The 17605-nt window shown below is 41.6% G+C and overlaps 1 protein-coding gene across 1 annotated transcript in view; it reads left to right on the top strand.

The window, feature by feature from the left end:
- Positions 1–745: 745 nt before the first annotated feature.
- Positions 746–17605, top strand: part of RYR3 (ryanodine receptor 3) — a 557273-nt gene continuing 540413 nt past the window's right edge. Inside the window, exon 1 of the mRNA XM_059723007.1 lies at positions 746–1499. Within this exon, the coding sequence (XP_059578990.1) occupies positions 1449–1499 (51 nt within the window). The 5' untranslated portion in view covers positions 746–1448. The remainder of the gene's footprint in view (positions 1500–17605) is intronic.

Raw genomic sequence — 17605 nt, 5'->3', positions numbered from 1 at the left:
TGTGGGAGGCTTCCTAGTGGACAGCAAGCGAGAGCTATGTAAGGGAAGGGACTCAACCATTTTAAAACAGAAAAAAAACCTGATTTCCTGAATAGCAGAAATCACCTGTGTTTGGCATCTGAACATTTAAAAAAATATTACAAGGGGTTCATGTCACCTTTTTCCTTCTGGTCACGGCATACAAGGACTTGGTGGGCTAATCTGTGCTCCTACCAGGAGACCATTGTTTGGATGATCCCTTCTCCTCCTTATTTTTCCCTGCACCTGGTACCCTAGTGGGAAGGAGAATAGATGAGTCAGATCTCCCAAGTCACTGGCTAATTGCTTACTGGTATACTTGGCTCTGCTACTGATGTCTTGTGTTGCTTCATGCAAGTCCTTTTCTCTCTCTTTCTTAGTTTCCCATCAGTAAAACAGGAATTACATTTAACTATACCTTACATATATGTATTAGTAATTTCAATGAATGCCTCTGAAGCACTCAGATATTATGCTGTTATGGGTCATGTTATTGCCTAGAGGAGAGCCTTGCAACTAGCTTTTCTGGTGCCACAAATCTGGACATTTTCTTGGAGAAATGGTGTTCCAGGGTTGAGGTTCCATTTATAACTTGCTCATTTGGACATTTACGATGAAGAAAATTGTATATAAATGCTAAATATTATTAATTTTCTTTCTATCATTTAACATGGATTTAAAGTCATTTTAACAGCTTTATTTTTAACATAATAGAAATGTACAGATCTTGAACTGAATTATGTAGAGCCATAAATGTTTGAGTGCAGCTTTACAATAGTTCAAATGAAAAGTTTGCAATCCCTACTATGACTACAATTGAAAGGGACAGCGTTAACAATTACACAGAAGCTTTGGACCATTAAATCATCTTGCCAATTAGACTCACAGCTGCCTATGCAGAGGAGTAATAAACAGAAGAATGTAAGCAGGCTGAAAAATCCTTTGTCAAAATGAGCTCTTCCAATGAACACTGAGCTTGCATCTCTTTGTATAAATCAAAGGTCCACACTTCTAGATTTGATACTTTTCTATGCAAAATTGTAGACCCTAATCTCTGAAAATGGGAATGTGAGCTCTGCTTTTTATTAATGCTTCACCATTATTGCCGCTGTGGGCAGACATTTGAGGAAAACTACTGATGCATAGAATGCTTCCTGCAATACCTTAGCAGTAGGCTTCTCTCTAGGGTAAGGGGCAAAGAGAAAAAATAAAAGGATTTGCTTGCTGTGTAGCTGGGGAAGGCAGCGCAGTTGGCTCTGGCAGTGAGGGGGTTGACTGACAGTCTGCAGTGCAGTGGAGTTAGCTGGGCTCCCTATATGGCTGTGGATTAGCTATATGCTAATACTGATAGGAGAAGAGGAGCTGTACGAGCACAGCAAGCTGCCAGTGGAGGCGATCAGAGTCTTAGCAGAGCTGACTCCTCAAGAGCCATGGCTGAAGGGGGTGAAGGAGGGGAAGATGAAATACAGTTCCTACGAACTGTAAGTATCTGCTTTTCTAGGTCATGTAGCAGATCGTTTTACTGTCTCGTGTCTATTTCTGTTGCATTGCATTAAACATAAAATTTCTGTGCTGGCTCTGTAAAGTGGGAGGCTTCGTTTAGTCAGTAAAAATAATGCAAGAATATGAGCTATAACAGCACTAGGCAGGCAGTCTCAGTGGGCTCTTTCTTGAATCTGCTCGATAGCTAGCCTTAGTTGCAATTTGGTATAAGGAGACCTATCTCTGCTGTAATCCCCTGTGTTGGAAGCGTCCTCATCAACTTTGTACTTGGGTTTCTAAATGCTGCATGCCAAATACCTGACCTCTGAAACTTCTGTCTAGGTTAGATTTCACTGACATTAACAGAAGCTTTGCAGATAGGAGAGCCCTAAAATGATGAATAAACCAAGCAAGAATAGCCCTTTCTGACCCCCTTCCAGCACATGCACATGCATTCAGAAGCACACTTGTGTATAGGGAATACCAACAAATGTGGGAGTGGGAGCTTTACAAATGATTGGAAATCTGTTCTCTGCTTAAAAGAGGTTCATTTTAAGAGCAGGCAAGGATTTATTTGGCTAGGGGTGTTAATTAGCAAAAAAGCCTTCACCCAGTGCAATTTTCTATAAACAGTCATCACACCATTCTTCTTTAAGGCTTTACACAAACCTAACATGACAATCAATTTGGACTTTTAAGCAAGGGCTTTTCACACATTAACTTTGCTGATGGGAGGTGAGGGGACTGCTTTTTCTTTACTCCCCCACCCCTTATACGTTGGTATGTGTTGTAGTGTAAATGAGATGAAGAAATTCTTGTTGGTTAAAGTGTGTTCCCTCCTCCTTTTCCCATGCCATCATCGCTTTTCATTCATTGTGGAAAGTGTTTCAGGAACAGAGTCCCTAGAGCTGATGATACAACTTTAAAAAGCTAAGCCTCCAAATAGACATGCTCACCCTCCAAAATAGGTATTTGCCACACATCATTACTCCGAGTGGGGAGGAACATAGGAAGGTAGCTGCTTATGCAAACTGTTGTGTGTGATGAAGTGTCACTGGCACTTTCATGCTTGTGAGAAGTTCCTGAAGAAACAGATCATTCCAAAGAAGATTAGCCCCAATTAACCACCCTGATTGATGGTTAATCTTCCCTCCCAGCCCCCAAAAGGGACCACTTTTTAGAAATACGTTTGGTGTGTAGCCCGGTCTTTGGGAGAAAATGCTTTCTTCTGACAACAGTATCATGCCCTTCATCCTTTCACTTCTTCAAGATATTTCTTCGACAGAACACCCTTTCCCAATAACAGCCCCTCCATAGTTGAGCCATAACTGCTACTTGAGATGGCAGTTCTCGCTGCTGTGACCTGTTCTCACTGTCCAGGGGGACTCTGTTGCAATCCTTTTTATGTGTTACTGAATAAAGTGCTAAGCACTGAGGCATATGAGAGGGTTTAAGAGGCTCTAGAGGAAACTAGATGGGAAGAAGGGGATACTATTTTTCATTTCCCAGGGTTGTGACTGCTCCCTTTACAGGTTCTCCCAGAACACAAATGCAGCAGCACTCCTTTTCTTTTTCCATGCAATTTACTCCTATTCAGGGAAATGGTAAAAGCTATTAAACCTTTTCCAAATCTCCCCAGTGTACAGGGAATGGTATCATTTATTAGGCACAATAAGGGCCATAAATTACTTTATTTTCCACCTTGTACTTCCCATGCTTCTATGTATACAACATCAGACCCTTCATAGCACCGTTCTTCCTCAATGAAACTGGCCCATCAGACTTTTCCCCTGGCCAGAATCCTTTTTTTTTTTTTTTTTTCCCCAGGATTAGGACTACCTAAATCAGAAGAATGTCCTCTAGTGGAATAGAATTTTCTACTGAGTGAATGCATCTTAATCATTCTTGTTTTTCAGTCTGTAGGAACCACTGAGCTACAGTATAGGTGCCACTTTGCACGTGGATTTGTCTGCTTTTAGATGAAGTATAAAACAAAAGATTAACTCATGTAACTATCCTCTAGCACTTTCACAGACACATTAATTCTTTTGCTCTAGGAAAGTTTCATTTTGGTATTTTAGGGCTCCACGTTCCCTACACTTCCAATGATTTTTAGTATGTTTCACTTCCAAATCATTTTAAGACTGAACTCTTTACATCCCAAAGTGTCAGCTTTTCAGTAACAGTTAAATTGATATCCGTATTCATTTCTAAAGTGTTTTAATCTTTAGATACATTTATATGCTTGGACTGTAAAGTCTTTGAGGCAGGAATAGTTTTTTATTCTTTATGTATATGTTGAATAGATTAAGGGTGTCCTGACATCTAACTGGAGTCTTCGTGTATTACAGCAATATAAATAATAGAAATAAAAGACAAAGACTTTGTTAATGTAACAGTAATTATTACTCTTTACTTACCCTGGCAATTACCTAAACATTTTGAAAAGGTTTAAGGTAAAGTTTTTTCCCCTACTTTTCCAGCTTTTTTACTTCATCCTGTAAAATATGTCTTAAGTTGTTTTAGATAATGTTTAGGATTGTTTCTTTTGGTTTTTGTTTACAGCCTATACCCTGCCTTTATCTGGAACACTGAATGACTGAGTATTTTTATGTACACACGTGTGTGGTGTATATTTGGTGGGTGGGAGGGGAGAAGGGCAATACTTGACATAAGTTTATTATATAGCATATGTACTTCTCTATGCCTTTGGTTTGTTGCCTCTGTGGCATGTCTGTAGATAATAAAGTGCTTGTTTGTAACATTCCTACAGCATTAGTTGTAAAAAATTATGAGAAAGTGTGCTGTTTCCAATATCATTGTGAAGAGTTTGAAAGAATCCTTCTATGTTAGGCTAGTGGATGTTGGTTAAGTATCTGAGATAAGTTTGTTTGCTGTTGTGATTTAGATTTTCACAGGGGAGATTTTTCTAGAGTTTTTTGCCACATATTGCTGCCAAACCAAATGAATATGAGGTAATGTCTTGGATCCGGTGGCATTTATTTTGCTTCGTTGAAAATACCAGCATAATAATTTTTAACAGGGGATTGATGAAGGAAACAAAGTGAAAGTCATTATTATATGCACTTACAGAGAAATATGCCAAACTAATTTTCTAGGTTAAAGTCGGTGCTGTAGTAGTCATACTGATAAATGGTGTGTTGTACATAATAACATACTTCAGAAATTTGCTGGGCTTCATCCTACTCGAAGTAATTTTGATGTCCAATCTTAGCAAATCACAGGTAGACCGTAAGACACCATTCAGTGACTCCTATTTCCCCAGTGTAATGATATTTTTTTCATGAATGCTTACAGTACAGCACTTACCCAAATCCAAGAAAACTTTAAGACAACCCTCCAATAATTGTATTATATACATGGGGAAACTTATAAATTTGGATTAATTTTTCCATGTATAGAATCTAATTATTGAAAGGTCATCTTAAAGTCATCCTTCCCCCTCTGCTGCAATGGGGAAAGCAGTGGCATGGGAAAGGGTGGGGATGGGAATTGAGCAGCCTGTTCCCTGCTGCCTGCCCCCTTTATCACTTCCCTCCCCTGCACCTGCTGCCATTTGCCCCTCCCATTTGACCCCCCCAGCTGTCACTTGCCCTCAGTCATGGCTTCAGCTTTGGCTCGGGCTCTGATTCTGACCAGCCAGGCACCAGCAGTTGTAGCACTGGCAGCTCTGCCTTGGCTCAGGGGTAAGAGCTGCCACTAACATCTCTGTGACTGCCTGGTAAAGCAGGGGCTAGAGCCACAATGTGCTTTGATCCTGGCCATAGTGGAACCAGAGCTGGAGCCATCACTGAGGGGAAGTAGCAATGGGAGATGGCTGGGGAGGGGCAGAGGCAGGAGTGGGGACCAGGTAGATGGGGCAGAGGTGGAAGAACAGAGGCAGTGCAAAGCAGAGGCTTCAGGGAGCAGGTGGGGAGGCTATGCCTCTAACCCGGATTAGGGTCAGAGCCACAGCAACCACCTGTTGAGTAGGGAAAATTCTTGGATTTGAGTAAATATGGTATATGTGTATTTATGTGTATATGTGTGAATGCACATGCCATCTTCTCATCAGACTCATCACAAACGCTCTATTTTACCTGTAAATAGGTAACAGTGGTTGTACTAACTTAAAAAAATTTAAATTATTCTTCCCATGCCAGTTTCTGTTCCCAAGCAGCTGCCCGTTTCATTTGTCTCTCTGACATAATTGTAGAAGATGAAAACACTGGAATCCAGACTCTAAGTAAGACCTGATGGATAAGAAAAGGAAATTGCTCTGTCATAGATGGTGGGTACAGCAATCTGCTGTTTATAGAGAAGGACTGACACAAGTTTTTCAGAACGAGGGGGTCTTTACTTTTGGGTTTTTTCCCTTTTTTTGTTTTTGTTTTGGCTTGGTTTAGTGGTCCCATTCAACAGAGCTTGGCAAGAACCCTTTGGATTTTCAGAAATCTAGTGAGGTATAAAGAAATACTCTTTCACAGACGGTTTACGTGTTTTTAAAATAATTGTGATTATCATCACAAATTTCACACATCTCACTGATCACGAAGGAATTGGTTGAGAATGTGAAAGTGGAAGGTAATTTAGATGACAGTGACCAGGAAATGATAGTGTTCAAGATCGTAAAGGAAGAAAAGGAGGAGAACAGCAGAATCAGACACTGGGTTTCAGCAAAGCAGCCTTGAGCAAACTCAGGGTTCTGCTGCATAGGCAAACTCTCTGGAGGCAAGTTTGAAGGGAAAGGGATCCAGCGAGGCCTTTGGGAAAGCTTGTTCTTATGCACTTTCATTGCCACAAAAGAATGGGAAGTGCAACAGAATACCAGCTTGGTTAGACAGAAGTTTCTTTGGTTAGTTGAAGCTCAAAAAAAGGAATCCTACAAAAAAAAAATGAAAACTTGGTCATAGTACTGGGGAAAAGTATAAGAGTATCCCACGGACATAGAGAGAAAATTAGAAAGGCCAAGGCACCATTTGAGGTGCAACTGGCAAGGGAGATAGAAACCCTTTTAATTGGCTTTTATAAGCATGTCAAAATTAAGAGGGAGAAACCATAGGTCCCTTACAAAATGCAGACAGTAATTTAGTTATGGATGATGCAGAGAATGCTGAAATATTTAATGCATTTTGTTACTTTAGTCTTTGCAAATAGGGGCAGCTATCATATGACGAGCACAGTTGGCAGCAAAGATGGGGAGTGAGTCAAGCAGCCTTGTGTAATGGGCTAGGGATTACTTGGAGAAGTTAGCTGGTTTCAGGTTGTCAAGGCTGGATGGGATGCACCCTAGGGTACTGAAAGGATTGGCTGAGGTAATTTTGGAGCCGCTGGCAACCTTCTTTAAGAACTTGTGGAGGTCAGGTGAGGTCCCAGATGACTGGAAAAGGGCAAACATAATGCCCATATTTAAGAAAAGGAAGGATGAGGATCTGGGAACTACAGATTATTTAGCCTAATTTCAATACCTGGAAAGATCATGGAGCACAAGTCATGCCTGACCAATCTGATTTCCTTCCATGATAAGGTAACAGGCTCTGTGGATTCAGGGAGAGTAGTGGAAGTGATATACCTTCACTTGAGCAAAGCTTTTGACACTGTCTCCCATGACATTTTCATTAACAGGCCAAGGAAATACAGATTGGATAAACTGGATACATAACTGGATGGATCATCATTCCCAGTGAGGGATCATCAGTGACTCAATGTGTAGTTGGGAGGAGGTATCAAGTGGAGTTTCATAGGGGTCTTCCCGGGTCTGGTATTGTTTAAAACCTTCATCATAATTTGGATGATGGGATCAAGTGCATACTTAACAAATCTGCAGACAACACCAAGTCCAATGGAGTTGCAGATACTCCCCGAGAGTAGGGCTAGGATCCAGCTGAATAGGCCGAAAATGGTCCACAATTAATCGCATGCAATTCAGCAAGGATAAGTGCAAAGTCTTGCACCTGGAACAGAATAATTGCATGCACAAATACAGACTGCGGAATGGTTTGTGAGGCTGTAGTACTGCAGGAAAGGACCCGGGGCATACAGTGGACCATAAACTGAATACCAGCCAACAATGTGTTCTTGTTACAAAGGCCAAAAGCATACTGGGCTGCATTAACAAGAGTATCACTTGCAAATCGAGGGAAGAGATTTTCTTTTGCACTATTCCACACTAGTAAGACCTCATGTGGAGTACAGTGTCTAGTTTTGGGCTCCATACTTCATGGAGGGATGTAGACAAAAAGACCCCAGTGGAAAGCAGCAAAAGCAGTTGGAGGCCTAGGAAGCGAGACTTACGAGAAAAGGCTGAAAGAGCTAGGGTTATTTAGTTTGGAGAAGAGAAGACTGAGGGGGGGATTTGATAAGAATCTTCAAATACCTGAAGGGCTATTAGAGAGAGCATAGAGATGAGCTTTTCTCTCTGGCCGTAAGAGACAGGACTAGACTAGGATCAATGTATTCAAGATACAGCAGAGGAAATTTAGGTTGGAGATCAAGAGAAGCTGTTTAATGCTGAGGGTGATCATGTATTGGAACAGGCTACCTAGAGCAGTTGTGGAATCTCCATTGAATTAGAGGAACAGAACACATGACTAGAATAGTTTAGTCAGGAATGAGCCTGCCTTGAGTAGGGGCCTGAACTGCATGATCTCATACGGTCCCTTTTAAGCCCAGCTTTCCTATGATCCTGTGATCACTTGACTACATCATTACTGCTCATAATCAGTGTAATTGTATGTATACATACACATTTGCCCATCTAAGCTTCTTGAAAATCAGGTGCTCACCTTTATCTGTACAGATGGCAAAATAAGTATGCAGATGTCTTAATTAGTTCTTGGATATAAATAAAAAGGATCAAGATAGACCTACCCTAACTCTCAGTATTGGCCAATTTATTTATCTCTTTACTAGAGTTCTTTACTTTTAGTTTTTTGCTAGACCTTCCTTAACTCTTGGTGTTAGCCACTGTTCAGAATTATTAAAGAGACCGTACCTTTTAACAACAAAAAGCACAAGAGAGTGTTCAAATTTAAGTCTAATTGGTGATGCATAGAGACAGTTCTTTTTAGATGAGCTTAGCAGATGCACTTTTATCAGATTGGTGTCCCTGGTGATACCAAAGAATAAGTATGAAGTGGTAATGTTAAAATAATCCATCTGTCACAAAGCAGCTTAATATCCTGTATATTATAATGATTTTAAGGTCTCATGCATGTATACTTGTCTGTATTTCAAGCATTTGAAGCTGCTCTGAGAGGCTTGCTTCAGCACAGACAGTGGCTGCTCACATTTTGCTTACTAGTTTGATATATTTACAGTCAAGGATACACCAAGAAATTTCTGAGGTGGTGGAGCCCTAGAGATCTTTAATAGAATTCAGCCACATAACGGCAGGGAAAATTTTCAGTGAGCTACACAAGAAATTAAACAAAGGGCTAGTGGCAGAGACGTAACACAGAACATGGGTGTCTGGTGCCTCTTGAGTCAGGGATGGCACGTGCCTCCCCTGACACCAGTCAGCAACTGGGACAAGTGGGTAGGATCCCCCAGCAGCCGATCTCGCTCACCTTGAAAGTGAGTGAGATGAAAGCCACTTCCAGAAGTGGGGTGGCCACTTTTGCTGGCAGCCCCACTCCCTGGCCAGCGCTTGCAGGGGGGCACTGGTGCTCCCCCCTGCCCGCTGGCTAAACAGGGAGCACGGCCTGACAGAGGGTGCACGTGCACCCCCATGCACTGCCTACACATCACCCCTGACACAAGGTACGCAGCCTGAGGGAAGGGGGATAAAATGGAATTTACTCCACTCTTGTTTCCCAGGATCTGGGCTGCTTCAGGGGCTAAAACAGCAGCCAGCATAAGTTCAGAGAAGTCTCCCTAGAGCTGACAATGGCCTGGGCAGCAGACCAGCTTCATCCTGCAACTCAGTATCATGAGATCGTGCCCTTCAGCTCTGAGCCTCCTTCTCTGTCACAAGACTTATGAAGGCCGGGAACAATATGGGAACACATTAAGCAGAATTTTCTCTTGGGTCTTTGTAGCACCTATAGTCCCTTATATGTTCCTATAGCAAAGGGTAGAACAAGTTCCATAGTATTCTGTCTGAATTTAAAAGTCTTAACTAGCAGTAGACATAAAGCTTACTGTTTCCTAGCCCTGGACCATGGTTGTACATAACTTAGTTTGAGGGGAAAATAGCGGGAAAAGTGTTTTAAGGTTCGGGAGGCCAGTGTGTCTCAGATTTGGAATTATTAAATGTGGGCTAGGGACAGGAATTGCACACAAATTGGTATAAGTGATTGGAAACTAGTTCAAATCTGTAACACAACAGAAGTTCAGTGCACATAAAAGCTTTCAAAATGGCTGAAACCAGTTTAAGATTAATCTGGATGAATGTAGTATCAGACTTAACTGATTTAGGTTAAATCAGTTTATTGAACTTCTTTCCCAGATCCCTTCCAGATTCAAGTTAACTCAGTCCCCCAGCACACTAGGATGCTTTGCATTTCCCCCCAACATGCCCCTTGCCTCACAAGGTGGGCAGGTTAGCTTTGGCCCAAGCTGTCTTCTCCAGCCCAGCAGGGAGGCATGCTGTAGCATCCCTAAGCTTCTGGCATGGGCCACTACAGTCATGTGGCTGCATTTCCAGAATCAAAAGTAAATGTCTGTTCACTTGCTTATTGTCTCAATCTATGCATTTTAGACTAAACTGCAAAGAGTGAAATTGATTCAGCCTCAGGCTTTTTGACTGCCTGTACTCACCCCTGGTGTACATTAGAATAAACAGTTTAATATGTTTCTGTTTTCTTCTCCCCTTTTATACTTAACTCCCTCTTCTGTCCCCATTCCCTTCCTGCTCTTTTGTTTTTTCCCCCATTATTCTTCTAAACGGAAACACTACTCCCTGCATCTAATCTGCCTTTTAACACAGCTGCTTACATTCATCCTTCTATCCTCTACCTTTATTTGCTACCAAAATGAAAATCAGCTGAATCAGCTTTTCTTCTACCCAGTCACTGATTTCTCCCCCCCCCCCCCCCCCCCAAATCTGATTGTTTCCTTCTATCCATTGAACTGCCATGGCTGGTCCCTGAATGTGTTCCCCATGTGGATTCCCATGCATGCATCCTTCTAGTCTGATCAGAAGATACTTGGTAGGTGATTAGTAGGTCAGTTCTGCTTATCAGTAGAAGCAAAACTGAAGATGCTTCCTCAGTCTCATGAAGGATGTTTATACACAAAAGCTTGCAAAGAAGAATTTTTCCAACTATTTTAGTAGATCCAATAAATGACATTGGATTTACCTAAAGAACCTTGCCTTCAGCCTTGGAGAACTCTGCAATGTTGGACTTCACAACTGTGAAATTCTTACATATTGAAAACTATCACTGCTTTATCACTGAGATCTTGTCAGTGAGGTGCAATTCCTTGGGGCAAAGTTCACAGCTGAAAAAGGGAAACCCTCCTTTTTATTTGATTTAATTAAATGGCAGCTGTTTGAAATTGTTTGGGTAGAAAAGATAGAACTAATAGATGAATGCAAAATAGGATGGCCTGATCATAATGAAAATGATCCTTGCAACAAAGTTCTTAATGGATATAAGCAGGGTAAGATTGCATTTATAAAGACCAGATAAACTATGAAACATTTATCAAGATGGGAGATAATGCGAGCCTGGACAGGAATTTTAGCTGTGTAGGTAGATAAATATCACCTAAATAATATGTGCACTACAGAAATCTTGTTTTTCCTTGACAGACTTTAGAAATCTCTTCACTATATACACAGTGTTTTGATCAGTCAATCAACATGAATAACAAATAAAAACTGATTAAGCTACCTTAACTCTGACCATTGACATCACAAAGCCTCATCATGTCGAACTTCAAGGAATGTCAGCTCGCCTATAAAATTTATTTTTACCCTGTGAAATTAATTAGTTTGAAGACTGGTACTTGGGTGATTCCAGACTTGAAAAGGGAAATCCTACTATCCAGCTGTACAGCATTAAGCAACTGGAGTTTATTACTGGTACTTAAATATTCTACCTTCTGCTGAGGCATTGGGTCTGGTTCATTTCCAGGAACTATAATACTGGATTTAATGGGCCATTGATCCATCTAAAATAATACATCTTATGGAGAGCCTAGCTATAGAAAGTTTGGCATCCAAGGACTAGTTGGCTTGGTAATATTTCTAATGAAGAAGAAAAATGCATAGTAGCCATCTAAGTGAATTTAAGTAAATCATATAAAATAGTACCTATAGAACTATAGTACCTATAGTAACTAGTAGGGTGCAAGTGCTAGACTTTAGGAAAGCTGATTTCAATGAACTCAGGCGATTAGTCAAGGACGCACTGCAGAGTAGGAGATTTGAAGAGATGGAAGCCCAAGAAGGGTGGCTGTGCCTTAAGGAAATGATCCTTTGGTCACAAAGCAAGACGATCCCCGAGCGAGGCAAAAGAGGGAAAGGGGCCAGGAGGCTTCCCTGGCTGACCAGAGAAATCCAGAGCAGCCTAAGGGACAAAAGGGGAGCACATAAAAAGTGGAAACAGGGAGAGATCACCAAAGATGAATATACCTCCTCTGCTCGCACTTGTAGGGAGGCAGTTAGACTGGCCAAAGCTACCATGGAGCTGAGGATGGCAACCCAAGTAAAAGACAACAAGAAATTGTTTTTTAGATATATAGGGAGTAAAAGGAAGGCCCAGGGAGGAATAGGACCCCTGCTAAATGGGCAGAAACAATTGGTGACAGACAGGGGGGATAAGGCTGAACTCCTCAATGAGTTCTTTGCCTCAGTGTTCCTAAACGAGGGGCAGGACAAGTCTCTCACTGGGGTTGTAGAGAGGCAGCAGCAAGGCGCCAGACTTCCATGCGTAGACCCTGAGATGGTGCAGAGTCATTTGGAAGAACTGGATGCCTTTAAGTCAGCAGGCCCGGATGAGCTCCATCCAAGGGTGCTGAAGGCACTGGCCAACATAATTGCAGAGCCACTGGCAGGAATATTTGAAAGCTCGTGGCACACGGGCCAAGTCCCGGAGGACTGGAAAAGGGCTAACATGGTCCCCATTTTCAAAAAGGGGAGGAAGGAGGACCCGGGCAACTATAGACCTGTCAGTCTCACCTCCATCCTTGGCAAAGTCTTTGAAAAAATTATCAAGGCTCACATTTGTGAGAGCCCAGCAGGACAAATTATGCTGAGGGGAAATCAGCATGGGTTCGTGGCAGGCAGACTGTGCCTGACCAATCTAGTTTCTTTTTATGACTAGGTTACGAAACACCTGGACACAGGAGGAGGGGTGGATGTCGTATACTTAGACTTCAGGAAGGCCTTCGATACGGTATCCCACCCCATACTGGTGAACAAGTTAAGAGGCTGTGACTTGGATGACTACACAGTCCGGTGGGTGGCAAATTGGCTGGAGGGTCACACCCAGAGAGTCATGGTGGATGGGTCGGTTTCGACCTGGAAGGGTGTGGGCAGTGGGGTCCCGCAGGGCTCAGTTCTTGGACTGATACTCTTTAATGTCTTCATCAGTGACTTGGACAAGGGAGTGAAATGTACTCTGTCCAAGTTTGCAGATGACACAAAGCTATGGGGAGATGTGGACATGCTGGAGGGCAGGGAACAGCTGCAAGCAGATCTGGACAGGTTGGACAAGTGGGCAGAAAACAACAGAATGCAGTTCAACAAGGAGAAATGCAAAGTGCTGCACCTAGGGAGGAAGAATGTCCAGCACACCTACAGCCTAGGGAATGACGAGAAGGGGGGCTCTGCCATGAACCCCCAGAGGCACTGATTGCTGCTGCTGCATCCAGTGAGAGCAGGGCTTTTTTTTTAATTTAATTTAATTTAATTTAATTTAATTTAATTTAATTTTTTTTTTAAGTGCTGGGAGGCTTGGGCCAGGCAGGGAATAGGGCCAGGCAGGGCAGCCATGGGGGCTTCTCCCGTGACTCCCCACACCGGGGCAAAGGCAGGCATAGCTGGAGGAGCTGCGGGAGAACCTGCAGCCGCCCAGCTGTGCCTGCCTCTCCCTGGCCGATCCAAATTTCCAAATTGGTGCTGAAACTCCACAACAGATTTGGTCAAATAAAAACGGAACAGTGATCCGAAACACCGAGATGAATAATTGTCCTCCGAAATGGCCAAATCCAAAACTGAACTGAAATATAGTTGTTTCGGACAGCCCTGGTAAATAACATGAGTCCAACAGACTTTGTTTCAAGATGTATTAAAAAGATTTGAACATGACCTAAGTTTGTCTTCTCTTTTGTATGTTAAGGATATAATTTAACTCTCTAGAATACTGTATTGCTTTAACAAACCAGGCATAAATGTTATTTGGCTTAATGCATCTAGACACATTCATATTCTAAGAAGAATAAATATTACATTGCAGTCCTCAAATTTAAGGAATGAAATAGAGGGGAAACAATGAGAGCTAAGGGAAAAGTTTATGGCATAACTGAATATCATGGTAACTTTTTCTCATGAATTGTTTTTACTGTCTTTCATTTTTAAATATTTTTTGTTAAAAATATCCTGGTACCGGTAAACAGTTCTGGTTCAATTGTTTTTTGTGCTACCTTGGTGATAATCATACTCATGATGAGAAAGAAACCAATTTGCAGAGGGAAATTTAACAAAAAGTTTCCAGTTTCTCATAACAAGCATGGTTTTACCTATAGGATAAGCTTACAGATCTTCTTGTAAAGCAAAAGCATGATATGTATTCCTTTGTATGGGTTATTGTACTTAGTGTACACATTTTTATGCAAAATACTATGACAGAAGTAATTAATATATTGGAAGATATCTGTAATGGAGATGTAGTTGATCCTGCTAATGAATGATGGAATTATGGGAGCAGTTTACCAATTCTGGACGCTTCATTATAGGGGATATGCATCACTAGACTCCATTCTCAATACAAAGATAAAGAATTTTCAACTGGTATGAATGGGCTCTGGAAATCTGGAAACAGTGAGATCAAAAGACGAGGCTTAGAGTAGTTTCACGAAGTGGTATTTTTGGATTTATCTCCTGTTAGCAAAATAGAGATTTATTCTTGTTTTGTGAGAATGTTGAAGCCTAATCATGTAGCGCCTCTAGAGTGGTAAATAGGGGGCACCACACCTTATCCTGTCAGCTGTACTAGATGTTAAAGTAGTGGTTTTCAACTTTTTTTTCATTTGTGGGCCCCTAAAAATTTTCAAATGGAGGTGCTCTGACCCCTTTGAATTGTAAATGTGAATATTCACCTACTTCTGATTGATCATAGTCATCTTTTGCAGACTCCTTAGACAGAGTTTGCAGACCCCCAGGGGCCCTTGCACCACAGGTTGAAAATGACTGTGATAAAAGATACCTGCAGTGCTTTATTGGGTAACAATTAGTCTGATATCTAATGATTTGCATTTTACTGACATCTCATTGCATTGTAAATTGAGCAGAGTACTGTAACTATATGAAGTGCTAGGTCAAGGTGTACATTACAACTGGGGACTGGTCAGATGTAATTATATAATGTGAAGGTCAGATTGTGATCTCACACTAATGTAAAAATGGTAGGGTGATTTTTTTAACCTAATACAGTTTGAAAGGAAGGAAAATATTCTGTGTTTTAAATTTAATAATTGTGAATACAGAATTAATGTAAAGGTTGAATTCTATTTTGTGTAGTGTCCAAATGGCAGCTATATAGCCACAAAATAGACATTTTTGGCACTTTCAGGTATGTATGCTGTTCTACACACATGCCCATTCTCAATGCACTCCTGTATCTTAAGTCATAAAAATGGTTTAGAACTGGAATAACCTGTATTTTGTATGATTTTTTGGTTAGATGAAATAACATTCCTTTACACTTAGCCAATTTGAATACCCTTTAAGAGTTTCAAAATTGTCAGAAGTAAATTTTCTCAGTTAAAAAACCTCAAAATCTCTTATTCTAGTCATAAACTTAGCTAATTACATTATTGGGCACTTCAAAAGTTTCTTGTGCTGAATTTCTTAGGATTGTAATACCCTGCTCATGACAAATAGTAACTCATGAAATGGCATTGATCTATTTTTGAGATATCTGACATTATTACATTTAATAGGATGATTGTTCCACAATAAGCTGATTTCCCACCCCCCACCTCCTTTTCAAAATTAAACAAGACAAAAAGTATGAGATGTAAAATTTGGATTAACATACAGACGTTTGCAGATTAATGTATATCTTTGCTAGGATTTTGGTTTGTTAATATCTGTAACTTTGTAGCAAGTTTGATTTGGGGAAAAAGGTACAGCAACAGTGAAAGTCACAGCGAATATTATGCACTGCATTGTAACATTTGCAAAGTGGCTTTAGTATGTTTTTGAGAATCTGTAAATTTTCAGCAGTGCCGGTTGTAGTCACATTGGTTTAAAGACATAGGCAGACAAGGTTCTTTGGGTAAATCTGATCTTTTATTAGGCCCACTCAGTTGAAAAAAAATCTTGTTTTCAAGCTTTTGGGCACAAACACCCTTCGTCAGGCTGAGCAAGCATCATTTTTCAACTGCAGTTAGCACTTGTCTGCTATTCCAAGAATTAGTTTGAAGTTTTAGATTAATTTAAGATTTGGTAATTAGCATAGGAAATTAAAAGCATGTACGTACAGGGAAATCATCTTTTTCTTTAGCTTCCAGGGGTGCTAGTGACAGATACATACTGAGAACTCTCTCATACCTACCCTTAGTTCAGGCTCGGGCTCAAGCTCTCTGCATTTGGCTGAGGTGCAGTTGTGTTTTTTTGCCATCAGAGTCTGATGTGATACCTGTAAAACAGGGGTTTCTTGTTGAAGTGGGGTATATTGCTGCTAAAAAGAATTTCAATATATGTAAAATAATTAAATCATTTGCCTAAGATGTTGCACATGGAACTGGCATGAAACAGAGAGTATGTGATTCAAAGTGTAAGTTCTGAAAATCATTAAACAGTTTGCATGTGTTGCATTGTCGCTGCCTATTTTTCTTTGAATTCCAGAGTTTGTAATCTGGTGATAATATGAGAATCTCAACTAGCTGTCTGTCTGTAATATCAAGTTCTTACAGTTTAAAGTCAAACTTGAAAATAGGACTTTGAAAGGGTCAAGTAAAAAGAATCCTATATTTGTTATGTTTTAAAAATGCAATTATTAAACTAATTCTTTGATTTCAGGTGGGGGAGGCAATGAGGAGGGAGTTGCTTATGACTTCTGAATGTTTGAGATGGATGAGATGGCTTGTGTGGGCTGACATGCTACAAGTGCATTATTTGAAAATTATTCTTTCCACTTGTCTGTCAGAATATGAATTCAGGATTTTTGTTCTTTCCTGCATAGGCTGATAACCAGGGATCCTGGTTTTCTTTGATAAAAAAAAAAAAAAAATCACAAATTCTCTGATAAAAAAAAAAAAATGAAAATACTCTGATAAAACTCCCCAAATCTGTAATTAAAATTAAAGCCCTCCTCCCCCAGCCCTGCTGGTGCACCTCACTCCCCCCCACAGCCCTGCCCTCCCTCCCTATCCCTGTTCATGCCCCTGTCCCACAGCCCTGCAGTAGGGGGCCCCCAGCTGCCAGGGATACGGGGTCAGGGACCCAGGTCCACAGCTCCCTGGCCCCAACAGAAGGCAGTGGGTGCTGCAGAAGAAAGAGCGTGGAGCCGGCTTCCCCACTGCTGCCTGCCTGCTGCGAGGTTGGGTGGGGGTGAAGCTGACTTCCAGATGCAATGTATTCCCAGGGGTCAGGGGGACCTGTGGCCCCCCGGATCTGTGTGGGGACAGGGTGAGTGTGAGCTGCGGGCTCATGCTCCCCGCCCTGCTGCCCTCCCCTGAGGCTTCTGCAGAGCAGCGTGTGTGACCAAGTGTGGCAGGGAACAGTGGGGACACACAGGAAAGCTGCTTGCTGCTGTGAGCTCCACAATGCCCTGGCTACACTTCCGCTGCAGGCGGGGGCAGCAGCTATGGGCACAACCCTGCACTGCTGCCCACACTGCCTCTGTGCACACAGGGGAAGTATGGCCAGGGCAGCATGCAGCTTGCAGCATCAAGTAGCTTTCCTGCACAGCCCCAAAGCTCCCTGCCG

This window comes from Alligator mississippiensis, chromosome 2 (assembly GCF_030867095.1).
Source record: "Alligator mississippiensis isolate rAllMis1 chromosome 2, rAllMis1, whole genome shotgun sequence".
In the NCBI taxonomy this organism is placed as follows: domain Eukaryota; kingdom Metazoa; phylum Chordata; order Crocodylia; family Alligatoridae; genus Alligator; species Alligator mississippiensis.
The sequence above is the reverse complement of the archived record's forward strand: the minus strand, read 5'-3'. Positions and strand labels throughout refer to the sequence as shown.